The 18048-nt window shown below is 35.1% G+C and overlaps 1 protein-coding gene and 1 long non-coding RNA gene across 19 annotated transcripts in view; both read left to right on the top strand.

Moving 5' to 3' along the window:
- LOC111052973 (MAP7 domain-containing protein 1) overlaps nucleotides 1-18048 on the top strand; it is a 331750-nt gene that overhangs the window by 160967 nt on the left and 152735 nt on the right. For 4 of the 18 annotated variants that reach the window (XM_039432956.1, XM_039432950.1, XM_039432945.1 and 1 more), the window contains exon 1: nucleotides 14561-14871. The exons of the other annotated variants lie outside the window; for them this stretch is intronic. In XM_039432956.1, the coding sequence (XP_039288890.1) occupies nucleotides 14655-14871 (217 nt within the window). In that variant the 5' untranslated portion in view covers nucleotides 14561-14654. Of the gene's footprint in view, nucleotides 1-14560; nucleotides 14872-18048 lie in introns of those variants that run through there. 18 annotated transcript variants of the gene reach the window in all.
- On the top strand, nucleotides 6243-14239 carry LOC120352442. Its single transcript, XR_005571844.1, has 2 exons — nucleotides 6243-6503; nucleotides 14172-14239. It is a non-coding gene; the product is annotated as an uncharacterized LOC120352442 (long non-coding RNA).

Raw genomic sequence — 18048 nt, 5'->3', positions numbered from 1 at the left:
CAACTGAAAATTGAACACTTCAGGCTGCTATTTATGATAATTCCCATGCATGATCATAAATATGGATGATCCCAATATTTCCATTTCGCCATTCTGATATGACAACTCGTGAAGTTCGCAATTGAGTCTGGAATTAAGAGGATTACACGTTCATGAACTCGTACAATGACTGCAATGTTCAAAGACCTTGTTTCATGTGATTATAATGAGAATACTTCGGAAAAATGGTGTGAATGTACTTTACGCTAGTTAAATGATGAAGGAACGTCATCACCTACAAATTATTTATTTTAACACGATCTTCATCAACATTACTTATACAATAAATTGTAGAACGGAGTTGAATAAGCTTCATACCAGTACTGTCGACTTAATAATACAGTAGTTGGAGTTTATTACTGTATTAGACATTCTGTTGAAATACTATGATCCTATTATATTGAGCGAGTAATTTCTGTATACATTTTTCTATTTGGTTATTTATATTTATTCATGGTTATTCATATGTCCAACGGATCTCGAAAACGGCTTTAACGATTTTCACGAAATTTTGAACATATTAGGTTTATGATATAAAAATTCGATTGCACTAGGTCTCATCCCTGGGAAAACTTGCTGAAAGACATGAAACGGATAATTCATCCTTGGAAAAACAGCTGAGACTTTGGATAATGGAAAAGTGAGTGAGACGCACTCAGTCTGTGGAAAATCAAAATATCTCATCCCCGAAATCCATGAGCTGACGTATAGCCAGCTGTAAAATATAAACATGATCATTTTAAAGAATTGTGCTCTGTTTATCAATAAATGAAAATAACGAGCGAAGCTCGGTGCCCCGATATTTATACAGTAGTAAATAAAACAGTTATCCTAATGCTATCTTGAAATGTAATTACTCGTAATGCCATAATTACTTATCCATCATACTAATATTCATACGCAGAACGAAGGGCTGTGACAGACGAGACCACATAAGAAATGAAGAAATAAGAAGAGAATTGGGTGCCTTCAACATGAATGAAAAAGTTGTATGTCATCGAAACGAGTGGAGGGAACATATTATAAGAATGCCAACGGAAAGAATTCCTTTAAAAATTTTAAATTACCATCCGATAGGAAAAAGAGACATTGGTAGACCTCGGAAAAGATGGCAATAGAGGAAATCAAATAAGAATATAGGAAAAGCTGATGAAGAAATTCAAAATTAATAACATTTTATACTTGTTTAAGCTATAAATTTTAGATATAATATATTCCTCCAAAACATTTAAATTTTTTGAGTCGGAACAGGCAAAAGCCTAATCCATGAAGGCAAGAAGAAGAAGACTAATATTCATTTTTTTGATAATTATAGATAAAGTGTATCAGTTGGGGTTTAGCTACGTTTGATATATTCCCTGCTAATAATAGCTAATATATTATTGCAATATATTCAATGGTGGATAGATTATGATCTTGCGATTGTGATGGACATCTTCAACGTAGTTTGTTCGTTCAAACACCTTTTCAAGCGATATCATCAACACTAATGAAGAAATTCCTTTCCGGATACTGGTTTGTAATATAGTTGTAAACATCATAAATCAAGAGCAGATTTATGGATGACATAAATGGAACATCTACCTGTTCAGCAATCTCATTTTTTCTGCTCACTCACTTGAATCAGCCGTTTTATTGGCCTTCGTTTAGAAATTTACACGTTTATTCAGCAGAGACGAGAAATTACAACAAGTTTAAAGTAGCTCCAGCTACTTCCATAACTTTCATGCGTCATGAACAGCTCTCATAAATTACTTCTTTCGTTATGAGCCATAAAATACGTTCTTCGTTTCTCCCAATACCTTTTCACAGCCAACATTAGGCGCCTTCTCTAATGGAAATTTGAAAGCGGATATGGAATTATAGTGAAATGAGATGAAACCAGTAGTGGGGGGGGGGAGTGATACTGATGGTGAATGCGAGGTGATTACGAATGTTGGAGAAGGACAGAGAAGGGTTGATGAAGAAGAGGGTGGAACTATCAAGGAAGAGACAGTAATGTTGAAGAGACTGTGTAGGTAGATTGTGAAGAAGGGTTGCCACTTCACTTTTGATTAAGACACAGACGAATAACTCCGACCTGAAATTTCAATTTCACAGCCGCGATCTTCTTGGCATTTCTCGTCTTCCGCAGTGAAATTGCTGTTAGAATCGTCTAGCACCACCGATTCTCTAGACTGCTTGTCCTTGTAACCTCCTCCCTTGAGTTTGTCTTCACTTTTTTCTCGGAAAAATAGCTTTTGGCTTCCAAAAGAATAATTTTGAGAGTTGATTTCCATTCTCTTATCTTTGCCGATATTGTTTTCATTAATGCGAATGGTTTTCAGGATAGCTTTGTTTCAGATGAAAAAGTTTTCAAAAGGTTCTTTCATTTGCCTCTGGATATTGAAAGGTGTCTTATCTTGGAGTATTATTTTGTCATCGGCTCCCTAATCAAAGATTTCATCCTTCTAAAAATGTTATATTATTTGATGTTTTATTATTGTTTGATTAGATGTCTATTCAAAGATAGTTGAACCAACCAATGTGTTTACTTCACAAACTAAAATAACTGAAACAAACACAAACACAAACTGAAATAACTTCACAAACAATATTCTTTTAAATTTAAGCCAAAATAGAATAGCGTATTGGTCTCTAACTAGGTGCTATAATAACAATGAAAGATAAAACATATTTATTCTTCTTTTATTCTAGTATTGGTACAGCAATGAAAGCTTTCATCCTTCTAGAAATGTTGAATATATTGAAATCAGTGTGAATATGTCCATATTATTGATCATATAAATGGAGAAAATCTTATCGTAATCAAATACTGTTCTTCAATACTATTAATATTCTTCCGGAATACTTTTACTTGTAATTTAATTGAATTCTCACTGATAGTTTAGTTGGTGTGTTCTTGAAAAATTATTCATGAACATTGATCATAAGTAAATATTTAAGACATTAGTTCTTACTTGGTCATACTTCACCTTCAAAACAGTTACCTTACTAAGTTAATACGGCCTTTGAATTAAAAACAGGCTGAAACTATATCATTCTAGTAGGAGAACTCACTAAATTCAGACAAAGAATACCTCCATTCTAAGTAGGTAGTGGAATGAAATCCAGCGAATCAGAGAAGGATTATATTGTAACACCTAGAATCTCTTCTCGCAATATGATTGGTCGAGACAGTAAGTTCCACCTCCAACTTGACACGCCTTCGGCCAATCACAAGCCAGCAACGTTGAATGAGCTTCGTCTGTTGCTTTCAAATTCTGTCAATAGATGCCGTTATAAGATGGAGTAGCTCTAGCTCTCTTCATATTCTTGGATAAGTTTGTTGCTGACGCTGCTTCAAATTTGACTTTTTCACCTGTAACAAGATGATAATGACCATTCATTAGAAGGCAATCTATTCAAAGTTCAAAGGATTAATTACGTTCTATTCAGATCATTCATAACTCTCAAAATTTCCATTTTCAAGCAATAAAAATAGAAGTTCAAAGGAATAGTTCACAAAGGTCTGGAGAAAAGATTGTCTGACCCTACTCCAAATTTTTATTTAAGGCATTCATGTAATTAGATAATAGCTGTTTGTGTCAATAAAATTGAAACGACTCTTGTAATTTCACAATTTATTACAAATTACTCTTTGGGCCTTAACAAAAATTATTAACAAGTACCCTTTATTTTATTATACCGCAACTAGTCTCAACTCTTCAATAGCTATTTTCAAGTGTAAATAAACAGTGTTTTGAAGAGTTGAATCCAGTTCCATTTTTGTTATAATAAAATAAAGGATCAAATAAAATAAATGATCAAATAAAATAAAGGGTACCGTACTTTATAATTATGTTTACTGTGTTTTATTAATCAGTAGCCCTAAAAAAGTGATTATTCAAAGTTACTTAATACGGCCCTTTGTGATACCAAGTAACTTAATTACTGTTGAATTAGAACTAGTGTCCTTTGAAAGTATCTGCTTCACTTGGGTAAGCTGTGATAGAGATTAGGGCAGTAATATGGTTGCAAGGACATGATAACAAGTGTTGTAGGTTGACAAGATGAGTTGAGTCTAACTTGAAGTTAATGTGGGAGCTGCTGCAAGGCGCTTATATTCACTTTAAACTGTCAGGATTGGTTGAATGGGAAGTATTGGTTTTACCTAGTAAGGAATGCTGACAGTTTAGAATGAATCTCTCTATAGTGGGCTTGGAGGCCTCATCTGTGGCGTGGGCTTCTATTTGGTTCTTAGTATGCAGGTTTGTGTCTACTGCCTGATTTTTCTGTTTCACTTATGAAACTTGTATGGACGAAGAGAGGTATAAGCGAGTTACTGCTAACAACTAGTTGATCGGGTCTTCCATCTTCTACTCCAAGATTTTTGTTCTCTCTCTGTTTCTTCCATCCTAGGACGAGTATTTCGAAGGTAGTTCCATCAGATTGCATATTTTTCAATCCACGTGGCTTCTGTGATAAGGGTCATGCATATATCAGAGTATTTTTGTGTGTATTTTTGCTTTCCTTGCCCTATTACCATAGGTGAGGAAAGTATTGCTTTCCGAAATAAATTAAGGTACCCCAATTTCTATACGTTTCAAGGTCCTCTGAGTCCAAAAAAATGGTTTTTGGGTAATGGTGTGTATGTGTGCGTCTATGTACACGATATCTCATCTCGCAATAAACGGAATGACTTGAAATTTGGAACTTAAGGTCCTCACAGTACGAACAGGTCCTCACAACACGAACAATTTCAATCAAATGCAATTCAAGATGGCGGCGAAAATGTTGCCAAAAACATGTTTTTTTGCGATTTTCTCGAAAATGGCTCCAACGATTTTGATCAAATTCATACCTAAAATAGTCATTGATAAGCTATATCAACTGCCACAAGTACCATATCTGTAAAAATTTCAGTAGCTCCGCCCATCTATGCCAAGTTTAATTTTAGCCAATTATCAGGTCTCAGATATAATTTAAACGGAAAATTTCGAGTGGAAAAGATTGAGCATGAAAATCTCTACAATCAATGTCCAGTAACATTTTCACCTAAAATTGAAAATAAGCTTGAAATTTGATAAAATGTGATTATTCAATTGCAAACTGTTGGCAACGGTTGATTGTATTAAATCATTCACTGTGAAGAGATAGCAGATCTCGTGTGTATCCAGCGATATTGTCCTATCACCAGCTGGCTCATATCTTTGAATAGTAGACTTGAGATGCGCGTGAACACTAGCATCAGGTGATCAATTTTCATAACGGCAAGGAAAGTTTTATGAGTGCGCCACACCAGATTTTTTAAATTCAACTTTTAACACTACGGTAGTTCAAATAGTTGAAGTACAAAGATTCTTGTTTATCCATTCCATACACACTATTTATCATATTTTCACATCATATCATCTCTTGAGATGATTGGAGAGGAGTCATAGCAGCAACAGATGGGAAACAGGTTCGAATTCTCGGGAAAATTTAAACGGCAAGAATTATACTCGGACTTGGACTGCAACAGAGAATGGATACCAGAGTTAGGAACACGAATATTTTAAAAATGATTAATGTGAAGTGTCTGCAGCGAGGAGCTCATCTAATCAATTGGAGATCGGCCGTTCACGTGGCAAGGATGGAAGCTGACAGATGAGCGAAGACATGCACGGAATGGATACCACTGTGGACGAATAATTTTTTGCAATGAGTTGGAGATTTGTGGCTGACTGAAGCTAGAGACAGAGGAAGATGTGCAAAAATTATTGACAGAATAAATCTGAAATTGAAAAATGTTATAATGTAAAATTATGTGGAATATTCTATTCGTTGCCAACCACATAATACTTCATAAGAGTGGCTTTTGTTCTTTTGAGAATGTGAATAAAGCTATATTATTATTATCATATCACTTGAAATTGTATGTATTTTATTATGATGGTATTATCACTATAACCCACTCCAGTATTGATGACTCTCATTTTCATGTGTAGTGTTTTAGCTTTTCGTCGTAGCTAGGTCACCAAATTATCACCAAATTATGTCCGGCCTAACAAGCCTTTTCAAGTGTCGGCATTTGCAGTAGCATATCACAGATGCAGATAACAGGCTCTCTCGTGTACTTATCTCTGCTGTTGTTCCCGGTTTGGCGGGGGGAAGGGAGGAGGACAAGGCCGCAGGTGTGGCAGTGTGTTGGTTGACTGATATGTTGGTGTGGGGGGGGGGGGAACACCTCGAAGGGGGGACCACCGGTCGACGCGGCCAAGCTCTGGTGCGGCCGCCAAGCAGTTGCCGCGAGCTGGCTTTGATGGAAACGCGAAATTGATGTGAATTCTCCACCGCGGTCGACGGTTGTGCTTTGATGTTAGCCACGTTTTTGTGTCGGTGTGGAGTGTTGGTTTCTATAGTGTTGTGTTAATTTTTGTGGAAATTAGGAGCGATCTGCAATGTCGTAATTGTGCAGGATCTGTGTGAAGGATTGATTACAAGTAATAATAGCTCTAATAAGGATAAATAGTTCGCTGTATCTGTGTGAAATATAGCCTCCAACACAATCTTATTGATGTGTGATTGGAAATGTTTGTTTGGGAAGATATGTTAGGAGGGAAGGTTCAAGTATTTTAAGTTTCACTAGGGTGGCCCCCTCTCATTCTAACGTCTTATAATCGGCTTCCATCTTCCTTGTTATCATGATGATCAATTCACATGAATCATCAATCTCCATATCCCCCTTGAGGATAAATCTTTTCCATGTTACCACTTCCTTGTTATCATTGAGTATGATGAATATTTATATCAATTTAAATGAAGAATCTATGTCAATATGTTATATAGTTTGTTTGTCCTCGTTGATCAAGTATTGTTAATTTAATATTGATTGGTGAATAATTGCATAGGCCTTTTTTTGATTTAGATATTTTTTATGACGTATACCTCTCAGCATCTTTCCTTAAATAACCTGAAGTCCACTAATATATCCAATTTTCGTTTGTGTAATAAGTTATACTACATAGAAGTTCATCGAGAATTATTCCTATAGTTCTTCTTTAGGAGTACATACAGAGTTCATCGAGGCGATTCTTCATTCATTTTTCTGTTGATAGTTTTGAGCTCTTGATTCTCATTCATTTTCCTTATGATGTTTTTTGATCCTACGGACTGAGGCAGTGATTTCTTCCAGTTATTCCTCCAGGCAGTCACTGAATGAATATTCTTTATAGTTAAAATGGATACCATTATTAGATGATTGCTGTGTTACATTCCTTCCATTTTGTTTTCCATTCTTCTTCCTCCTCGTTCTCCCACCGTCTTCTTCCATAGTGACATTCAACTTTCAACATTTCTTATTATTATAACATCAACAGCGCTCTCTTCTCAACCAATGCTGACAGTCTATAGTACATCTCGTTTCAAAGATTTCTAGATTACTTCAAACTGACAGAATCCTAATAAATAACTACTGTAACAACTCCAGTTCAACAAATTATGACAGTTTAAAGTGAATCTCACCGTATAGTAAAGCTTGATGACAGCTGACTTCACCTTGGAGGTCGTTCCCAGGCCCAGATACAACTGACAAATGCACCAACATAACAAACTATCCTGGTGTCCACTTTACTAAAACGTCTTGTTTGACCTTCTTCCTAAGATAACGATGATGATTGTTGCATAATCGAAATAATAATAATTTTCAAAACAGTCAGTGTAAATGCTGCTCAGTGGTTGACGTTGCACATATAATTGGTAGTTCCAGTTTCCTTTCTCACAAGGCTATTTTCGCTTTCCTCTTATCCGAATCAATTTAAATGGACTTTTGTTGATGTGTTGCAGCCATATTTAGATTAAATACTAGTAGTAAATACTCGTAGTTGTGAAGATAGTGTAAACGAAACTTGCTCACAATCCATATACTTTCGAAGCTTTGTTCACTATTCATGAACAGTATTCCTTTATGTCAACATTACCAGCTATCATAGCTAACACCTAACCAGCTAATTATTTTGCGAATAATATTATTAGTAGAAGCTAACAGCTACCAGCTAACAGTTGTTAGGTGTCCTATAATAACTAGTAGTTCGGAGAACAGTAGAATTCGCTACACTCACTAAAATCACTACTGACACACGCCCGCCTATTCACACACAAACACACACATACAAATTGGATTTAAGAGTATGATGATATAAATGCAATAGGTGGTGGACGCTGAGAAGTAGAAGTTCTTTACATTTTTTAGCTAGGATGCACGGTTAAGAGATGAAAAATCTGAAACTTGAAATGTTGGTCTTGGGGGGGGGGAATGATTGAATTATAAAAAATTCAAAATTTTCAACATGTAATGTATGAAATAAGACCGCCTTGGAGCGCTGGAAAATAAAAGTTTCTTACACTTTTGAGCTAGGATGCATGGCTAAAGAGATAAGAAATCTGAAACTTGAAATTTGGACTGGGAGGGGGGGGTGCTACATCGAATTCTAAATTTTTAAAATTTTGAACATGTGATATATGAAATAAGACCACCTTGGAGTGCTGGAGAATAAAGGCCCTCTACACTTATGAGCTCGGAAGCACGGTTGAAAAGATAAAAAATCTGAAACTTGGGTTGGGACTTGTAAAAAAAATCGAATTCTAAAAATTAGAAAATTTTCAACATGTGATACATGAAATAATACCGCTTTGAAGAGCTGAGAAGAATGAGCCCAATTTAAACCTGATCTGATAAAGTATTGAAAAGATAGGTTGATTTTTTTATAGTAAAATTTTCGAATAAAGGGCCGCCATCTTGAAACGGGGATGAATTTAAAAATTTTGAATACATACGTTTCTGCGCCTTGTTTCAAAGTACTTGTATACCAAATTTTATCCAAATCGGACCAAAACTGCGACTGTAATTGCGGTACAAACAAACAGACAACGCCGATTGACTTGAAACATAGAATTCGCTTCGCTCATGCAATTATATATTCTATCATTGAATTCACTGATATTTTATGATTGTGAACTGTCTTATTCTATAATTGTATTAATAGGAGACTCTGGGCAAATTTTGCTGTTAATTATATAGCACCAGTCGTTGGAGAAGTCCTTATTTAAATGTGTTTAGTTCAATTCCCAATACCTAAATATCAGCTTATCAGTTTGAAAATCGACTCATTAGTTATATCACTCAGTTATTGTTTCCTTGTCTTACAGAACTTTCTCATGAATTTCAAAATCATGTAGTTCACTTCAATATAATCAGCATCCTCTCCAATCTTGGGATTTTTCCCTATTAAAATTTAAGAGTACTGGAGAAAATCATTGTTGTTGAATCTGTTCCTGCCTTGAAGAATATGATTGTATATCATGTGATGAGTGGTAGCATGTAAAACTCTCAATTCAGACCCACTGTTCATGTGTGGGAAGTGCTGCCCTGAAAAGACGGAAACTGTTATATGGGAAAAGCAGGTGTTGTAGGCTGATATTACTTAATTCAGACATTCCTTCACTCATTAATTGCGTAATTTGGTTACTCAACATGCGTGTGTTTGTCTCTAAATTGAACGGCGAAACAATAACCTGGACTCAGATTCTACACTGTTTCGTATTAGTCTGATTAGAACATGATCCCAGCTTCCTGTTGCTTTGTGGAAACTATATACACTCCACACAAACCTGTAGAGCGGTTGCCAAAGGCTTTTTATAACTATATATTACCTATGTTTTATACTCATTCATTCGTGTGAATTTTTTGTGTTGTGTGAAACTAATCCAATCAGATCTTTTAGGAAGCTCGGAAAATTCAAGTTTCCATGGAAATTGAGATGAATTCATATACTCCGTATACGTATTCATATGAATTATTTTAATTGACCGAGCGAAGTGAGGTCTAAGATTCAAGTCGACGGTTTGGCATTTCTCTTAATGTTTGAATGTTTAAATGTTTATATGTTGCGCATTTACGGCGAAACGCGGTAATAGATTTTCATGAAATTTGACAGGTATATTCCTTTTTAAATTGCATGTCGACGTATATACAAGGCTTTTGGAAATTTAGCATTTCAAGGATAATATAAAAGGAAAAAGGAGCCTCTTTCATACGCCAATATTAGAGTGAAAATCAGACTATAGAATTATTAATCATAAATCAGTTGTCTAGTGGATATAATACTACCCGTTCAAAAACATCAAACATCTTGAAAATGTATCTTTCCATCAACGTTGTAGACAGTTGCAGCCAGACCTGATAACAGCGCTCACACTCACATTCCGGGACGACACGTCACGGTACGATAGAACAAAAAGCTCTATGTTTATTTAGGATTTTTTCTAGACATTTTAAATTGATAAATTATTTATTAATTTTTGAGAAAACATAGCAACAGATCAATGTAACTTACTGAGCGCGAGGTCTACTGTTCACAGAACTACTAGTGATAATTTATCAATTTTCATGTATAATTCAGCGCGTTGAGTGGATTGGTTGATAAGCTGATAAGCTATCGCTTGGATGAGTTAAGGACCATTCGCTAAGCCAAATCCTCTGAGTATGATTCACGCTTTCTGGTGGTTCGGAACACATCTAAAATTGTAGGTCCATTCATCTCTCTCTAGCATCAGCCTCATTACCCATGCACAAGCCTAGTTCTCATGTAGGCATCATCCTCAGCTAAAAAAAACATAAATAAATAGAGTATACAGCAAACAATCATGGTAGGAAATTCAAATATTCGACATGAAAATCACATTGATGAACTAAACTTAGTTCATCATTGATTCGATTATCAAACAGCAATCAATGAAGTTGCATGTATGATGATTTGAAACACTGTGAATGTTTTCTCACTAAGATGAACTTGCAATGACTCATTTGCTCCAACCATAATGAATTCTCGCCCACTTGGCAATGTAAACAACGAAGAGATCTGATTGGAATGGAATAATTTCAACGTTGTGATGTGATGTTTAGTCGGCTCTGTCAACAAACCTGAATTTCTGCTCTGAAATCTATTGAATTCTGTATGTTAGCTGCGTTGAGATCAGTATTGTGACCTTGTAGAGGTCGTTTGGTTCTACAAGGCTGTGAAAATTCAGTCTCAGTTGACGTGTTATTTCTGGTTTTAGCTGTTTCTTTCCATAGCTTGGAGCTAATACTGAACACGTCCCAGCGCTCATGTCATATCACTTTTATCTCGGATGTTATTCAGAATTTTATAATAAAGTTGTGACAAAGTTTACTGGTGGAAGAGGTTTGTTGGTTTGTTTGCTAGATTTGTACCGGAGAAAAACAGATTATACTGCGTTTACTGGTATCTTACTGGAAACGTAAAAAAGTAAAGTTGCTCCCAAACTATATGTTGACTTCTTGTTTTCTACCTTCTATGCATACTCTTTTGTTGCTACCCACTTTTCTAATGCTAAGAACTGGATGTTATGATATGTGTCTCCTTCAGGATCTTTTACCTCCTGGTTTTTTACCTAAATCCTAGGTGAAATTCACATAAATCTTAGGATTTATCAAACACCTGTCACTCTTTCCTGTCACTGTTATTCCCAGCGTCTCTCCTTGTCTAAAAAAACCTTTACAAATCTTTTATCAATTTTTATTTCGTCAAATTTGCTATATTTTGATAGATTACTCATACAATAATAACAAATAATATATTACTAAGTATCCATTCACTGCAAAAGTTAGTATCGGTATTCGCTGTCAGTAAATATACATTCTATTAAAAGGATTCCGTGTAAATAATCACTCTACTTCTGATCATCCAGAATAAATAGTAAGAAATATCTACAAGAATAAAATTCAGGAGCATCTACTTCATAATAAACTCCACTTTAGATTTTAGAAACTGTGACGTTTTCGAATTGCAATTTTAGAAATCATACCTTTCATGATTCGTTACAATTTTCAATTTCAAGAAGCTATACATAGAGTTATCTTAATTCGGTAGTTCACTAATTAGAATTCTCGTTGAGCTACCTATATATATATTTAGTAGGATAGTAGGGAATTGCCTGGTATATTCCTCTCTCTCCTTCATTACAGAGTAAACAAGTCATGTTGTGCCACTTGAAATTGCTGTGCTGCCGGCTAAAATTACAAATTATGTAATGAGCTGTCTTGATGTGGGTTCAGTTTCACCTGTTGCGGTGTGTATATGCTCTACTATCAATCATGCTCTTATCAAAAGATGTTCATTATGGCAACTCACAACAAAAAATAATGTAGCAGCTTTTTGATTTGCTCACGGCTGTTCTCGAAATTCCAGTGTGCAATCTCAGTTTTCGGTTTCCTACAACGAAATTATTGTTACAAGAAAGAGTGTTGCCTGTTTCTCGTTTTCTCGAAAATCTTTTCGTCAGAGAGAAATTATTTTATTGAAATGCTATTTGTTCGTGTTTGAAGAGATATATGGAACACAAACTGAGCTGTACTTTCTATTCCTTTCAGAGCGAAATTCAGATTCCAACATGAATCTTTCAACTATAAACCGTAGGCTAGTGAAAGTGTGTTAAAACACATTTGCAATCTATCTCTTTTTCAATGTAATCATTTAAGGTCAGGCCACATCAATTGCTTTTTAATTGACAACCCAATCTGCGAATCGAAAAGCTTTCTGCCCTACCGACTCTTAAAACGTCTAAAACGCTTAACATGGTCAGACCCTTTTAGAGAACAATTTTGGAAGTGTAGTAGTTTATTTGTTCATCTGTACTGTTCTCATGAGAATTGATGAGAATGATTATAATCCTATTTTATTCATGCGTTTAAAAAAAGGTTGCTTATCGTCGCGAAGATCTCTGAATCATTGAAATGAACATTACTTATTCAGAGAGAGAATCAGTCCCACACACTCACAGTTTGCGCCTCTCATACGCAAGTCCCACGCTAGATGACACATATATTACTCCTCGAAAGATACAACAACATTATCACGAACATAATTGTTGTCATCCACTTGTATGGTCATGATGATATCGAATTGCAGTTCTCTGCAATTCTTTAAAAGCAAAGAGTCGACAAATAGTGATTGATTCTCTTTGAAGATCAGGTCTTCTTTTGACTACAAGTATAGGGATAAAATTGATTTAAAATCAGTTACTATGGCGGTGGAATGCAATTTAATAAAAATCTCGTTACCAGAGTTGTCAAAGAGACCTACTCTCTCCCTGGTCTCCCTTAATCGAATTCCGTTCAGATTCCTGAATCAAATCAATTATTTCTCTTGGCTTCCCAGAGAGCTATTCCTGAATATCATTTTTTTTATTGTAAAATATAACGCCAAAGCGTTCGCAATTTGCAATTCAGTTTAATCTTGTAACTTGTACATTCTGTCTGTTCTAAATCCTTTTTCAAAATTCGATTCATGGAAATTTCGTTTACGATTTGAGTACCCGGTACCCACTTACTAGACAGTCGAAGCATGCAAGAAGTCAGCAGTCGCTTCTAGTAGATGAACTTAATCAGGCCTAAAATGCCTTCCGCATCAAAACGGATCTCTATTACCCATCTATGTTAATCATCAAATCCAATCTAAATTCCATTTAAATCAGTTTTGATACATGAATATCTAATTGGCTCATTAATCATTCATTTGATCTTGAACACCCTAACTTACTAAGTAGAAAGTCGTATAAAATATCTTGATTGGAAATAAAATACAGGAAATCCGGAGCATAGGTTGTGAAATAACTAATTTACAATCGATTGTGTCGTCGAATTTTAGTTACAGCGTTTCCTGTGCTTTATGGAAGCTGTATTTATCCCCGAAGCTAATGTTAAGTACTAGACTTGTCAATTACCTGGTGATTGAAGCATTGTCTTCAAGATAGGTTGTTAACTTGTGACATTGGGAATGTAATAAATAGATTACCTCAATCAATAATAATATTTTAAAAAAGTTAATTGAGACGTCATTAATGAGAAAAGCGTTGCGGGGTCTATCATCAATCGCTTAAAATATCTGTGAATATGGTTACCTAAACCATAGAGAAACAATAGCATAAGTGAATATTATAATTACGCTATTGTTTCTCTATGCCTAAACTTATACAACTGAGAAATATTGAAGAAGAATTATTTCCAATTATACAGTTTACCTAAAAAAGACAAGTGGTTAAACCTACTAACGGAATCGCCATTTTCCACGTTTTCTATTTGTTTTTCTTAGGTTTCTTCCAAGATAGTCATCCCATGTGACCTTGCTGGAGAGAATCCCAAGGATATAGTGCAACATCCTTGGAAATGAATGAATGAATCCTTAGTGCAACATCCTGAGAGTGTAGAATATCTGCAACAATTGAACTTGCTGCAGTTTAGGGTTTACGAAATAGATTGCTGTTCAGCCATCAGGGTTCTACACATACATTAATAAAGAGAATCTTGTTTTGAGACATCTGAATTTCTCGAACATTCTAACTTTCCGAACTTCAAAGGGTTGAAAAGGGTCTATAAAGTGTAGATTGAAGAGTCTAGAAAGGGTAACAGAAAAGTATTGAATTTTGCAAGTAGATTACTGAAGGGAACCCGGTTTTACGACATTCGGAATTATCATTACAGTGCAGTTTTTCTACGTTTTTGGATAAATTTGACAGTTTATAGAAACTGGTGTGTTGGTGAGGTGTTGACGACGTCTTTATGTGTGAACTGACCGATGACCGTGACTTCGATGGGAGAGAGTGGGGAAGTGGACAGGGGGCGTGCCCTTGCCGCCCTCAGGGGCATCCTGGTGCTCTCTCTGTCAAGGGAAAACTTGCCCCAACACCTGGCCGACTGTTCGCCGCCTTCGCTCGTGCCACCGCCCCCAGTCCCGCCTTCGCGGAGGCGGCGACGGGTGCGCTTTGTGGAGGAAGATGACGCTGATGAGAATGGTCAGTTTTTAAGTGAACTGTATGAGGAATAGGCTGGCTCACATATATATTGTCATTTAGAAATTTAAAAAAATTGTGGTTTCGTTATTCCTAATTGTATATTGTTTTGTTTCCATAGTCCATATTTACATCAAGTTTTTCAACACTATATTCACATTCTGTTGACAATGAATCCCATTTGAGTAGAAAGAATGCTCCAGTCAGTGAGTAAATATTTCATATCTTTCTCAATTATTGTCTTTTTTCTTTAGGGCTACTTTTAATATAAATGAAAATATAAATCGCAATGAAAATTGAGACTTGAATAGCATTAATGTCCGAAACATGTTGTGATAAAATAATTCAAAAGGGTACTGAGATTTATATTTTTCTTTTTCTTTCACAATCAATATAGTCTGCAAGTTGTCATTGTAGTGTTGAAACTCGATGTAACATATTTACAGTTATGTATGGATAGAGAAATTCAAGACTACGGTACCATATTTACTTATTAGTTTTAGAAGTTTCATTAATTATCCATTTTTCAAATTGGACTCATTCACACAAATGGTAACTTGTAAATCTTGAATACACTAAACTTTCAATATTCTTATTTCGTTCACAAGTACTACATTTCTAACATTCTTTTTTTGTCGCCAATAAGGCTGGGTTGGGTTTATAGCAAACTATATTATGTTTCCAAAGATCAGACTTGTGAAATTTTTCTTTCCTTTGAAAAATGTGTATTTTTATAGCATTGAAATCTTTCAATTACGTTAGATCCTCTGTAGCATTTCAGATGTGTAGCCGTAGAAGACTACACTCTTGTGAAGTGTTCGACAATGCGACTTAATAGGTGGAACAATGATTCGAGTATTGATCACATTTTATTTATTGGTGGAAGGTGAAAGAACGCTTGAAAGAATAATCACATTCTATCCTATACTCCATATACAGAGTGCTTATAAAAGGACTTTACAACTTTGAAAGCACATAAATATTTATTGAAATTACTTACATAATTGAAAAAGATGTAATTTTGTTATAAAACACTTCAAGTAGAAGGTGTGGGTGTTAATTTGGTTCGATGTGACAGCCGTTGGTAATGGGACATACATACCGCCAATATAATCGATTTCTTGCCACACTAGTACCAGTTTGGAACTTTGTCTCAATTAAAAAATGTGATCTCCAATCGACAGAGGCTCCACTTGATAACTAGCCAGAATAAATATCTTGAAACGTGCCAGACATCTGTAATTTGTAGATCACAAAACCATACTCCTTTCTCTCGTCGAACAGTATTATGAAATCTAGTTGCAGATCACTATAAAAATTCACCTCAATCTGTCAGAATTGCTTGAATAAGAGGCATTGATTTTATTTTATTAGGAATGCTGACAGTTTGACTACACTGGACACAGGAATCTTGTTCACAGCTGAGTACCTTGACACTGATGTATGTGATTGGTTGTTGCTTTCTGTCAGTATTCGTCATAAACAACATGAATGCTTCCCATTCAGTTTATGCTGACATTTAGTTGTGAATCTCATCATAGTGCTATGCTTTCCTTGCACTGGAGTTTCCTCCGTGTAGGTGAGTTGATGAAGACCGACCGACCCACTGCAGACTGTATCTAGAGCGTACAGCAGTTGAATATGTATGTTCCAGATTGTATACACACTTAGATTCACTTGGAAATGTCAGTATTAGTTGAACGGAAAGTTCAGTGATGTTATTCCAAACCTCTCTGTATGTTCTAGATTGTGTAGACTATACTGAGATCCACTTTAAACTGACAGCTTGGGTTTAATGGGGAAGTATTGGCGTTATCTATAAGGATAGCTGTCAGTTTGAAGTTGATCTGACTATAGTGTAGCATACATGCAACGTTGGACGGTATCGGTAGACCGTGACTAACTAAATCAATTAAGCCCCTTGCTGCAAGCTGCAATCTCCAAGCTCACCTCTCTAAGTACAAAGTCCTTCCTGTAGTCTATAATGGTCGAGACGGAACTCAGCTTCTAGTTTATGCCAGGCACACTAGTGTGGTTTACTGTAATCTGTGATCTGCGAGTGGATCTCTCCCTTGAAGTGTTTGAGCTGGGGTTGTAGGAAGGTTAAATTCCATATTTTGCAAGTTAAAAATAATTTTTTATGTGTGTATATTTCCTGAAACAAGGGAAAATAATGAATGTGGAGTAATTTTACTTATTTTTTCCATTTAATTATCATTTTTACAAGAGAATTAAGTTTGTTTTCGGTAATTCTTCAAAATTATATTTTTAATAATAAATTATGTGAATATTTCCTATTTTAGTTATAATATGTGAAATATTTCTTCTCTGTTTAGTTTTGAAGCATCTAAATTTGAGAATCTACTTTGTGAAAATACTTGAGGACTGAAAATTTTGTGAATTGAAAAACTACAAGACTTAACCTATTTCGGACTATGTGTACCTTATCTCAATTTGTGAGAGGAATAGCACAACGTTACCTTATTTTTCCTCTCCCTATCATTTCGATAATGTACTAATTGTATAAATGAATAAAGAATAAAGAATGACTGACCGGGAGAGAAAATCCAAGGATACTCCTTCTACTATTTCTCTCCCAAATTTAGATTTACATTTTCAAAGTTAAAAATAAGGTTATGATTCCACTCTTCTGAAATTTAGTTAATTTTCACTTAAAAACAACAAAAACTAAGAATTTTAAATTTTGACGGTTGAAAAACTAGATAAAACACAAAAGTATTATACTCATTCAAATATTCATAAAAATATACATTCATTGTACAAAACACTATGATAATATTATGACAATGGAGGGAAACTAGGCTGTGCCTGTACCAGCTAGGCTGATTTTTGAGTTGAAATTGAGGTTGTTTTTCCAAGTCTATCACTTGAAGTCGCTTTATCAAATTTTGTTCCAACTATCAAACCCGTTAATCAATGTATGGTCGCATTTATATAGTATGACCAATTTTCGAATAACAATAATAAAATCTGAGTTCGATTTTTTCTCTAAAAATTCATCAATCGATAAATTTCTTTTCCGTTCAAAAATTGGGTATGGTACGTCTTGTTATTTTATATAACAGTGAACAGTTAATATAAAATTGAAGAAATTCACAACCATGAATTTTTCAAAAAAAAAAATTTTCCCGTTGTCAGCGCTATAGTATACTGAGCAAC

This window comes from Nilaparvata lugens, chromosome 7, assembly GCF_014356525.2.
Source record: "Nilaparvata lugens isolate BPH chromosome 7, ASM1435652v1, whole genome shotgun sequence".
NCBI classification, from domain to species: domain Eukaryota; kingdom Metazoa; phylum Arthropoda; class Insecta; order Hemiptera; family Delphacidae; genus Nilaparvata; species Nilaparvata lugens.
The sequence above is the reverse complement of the archived record's forward strand: the minus strand, read 5'-3'. Positions and strand labels throughout refer to the sequence as shown.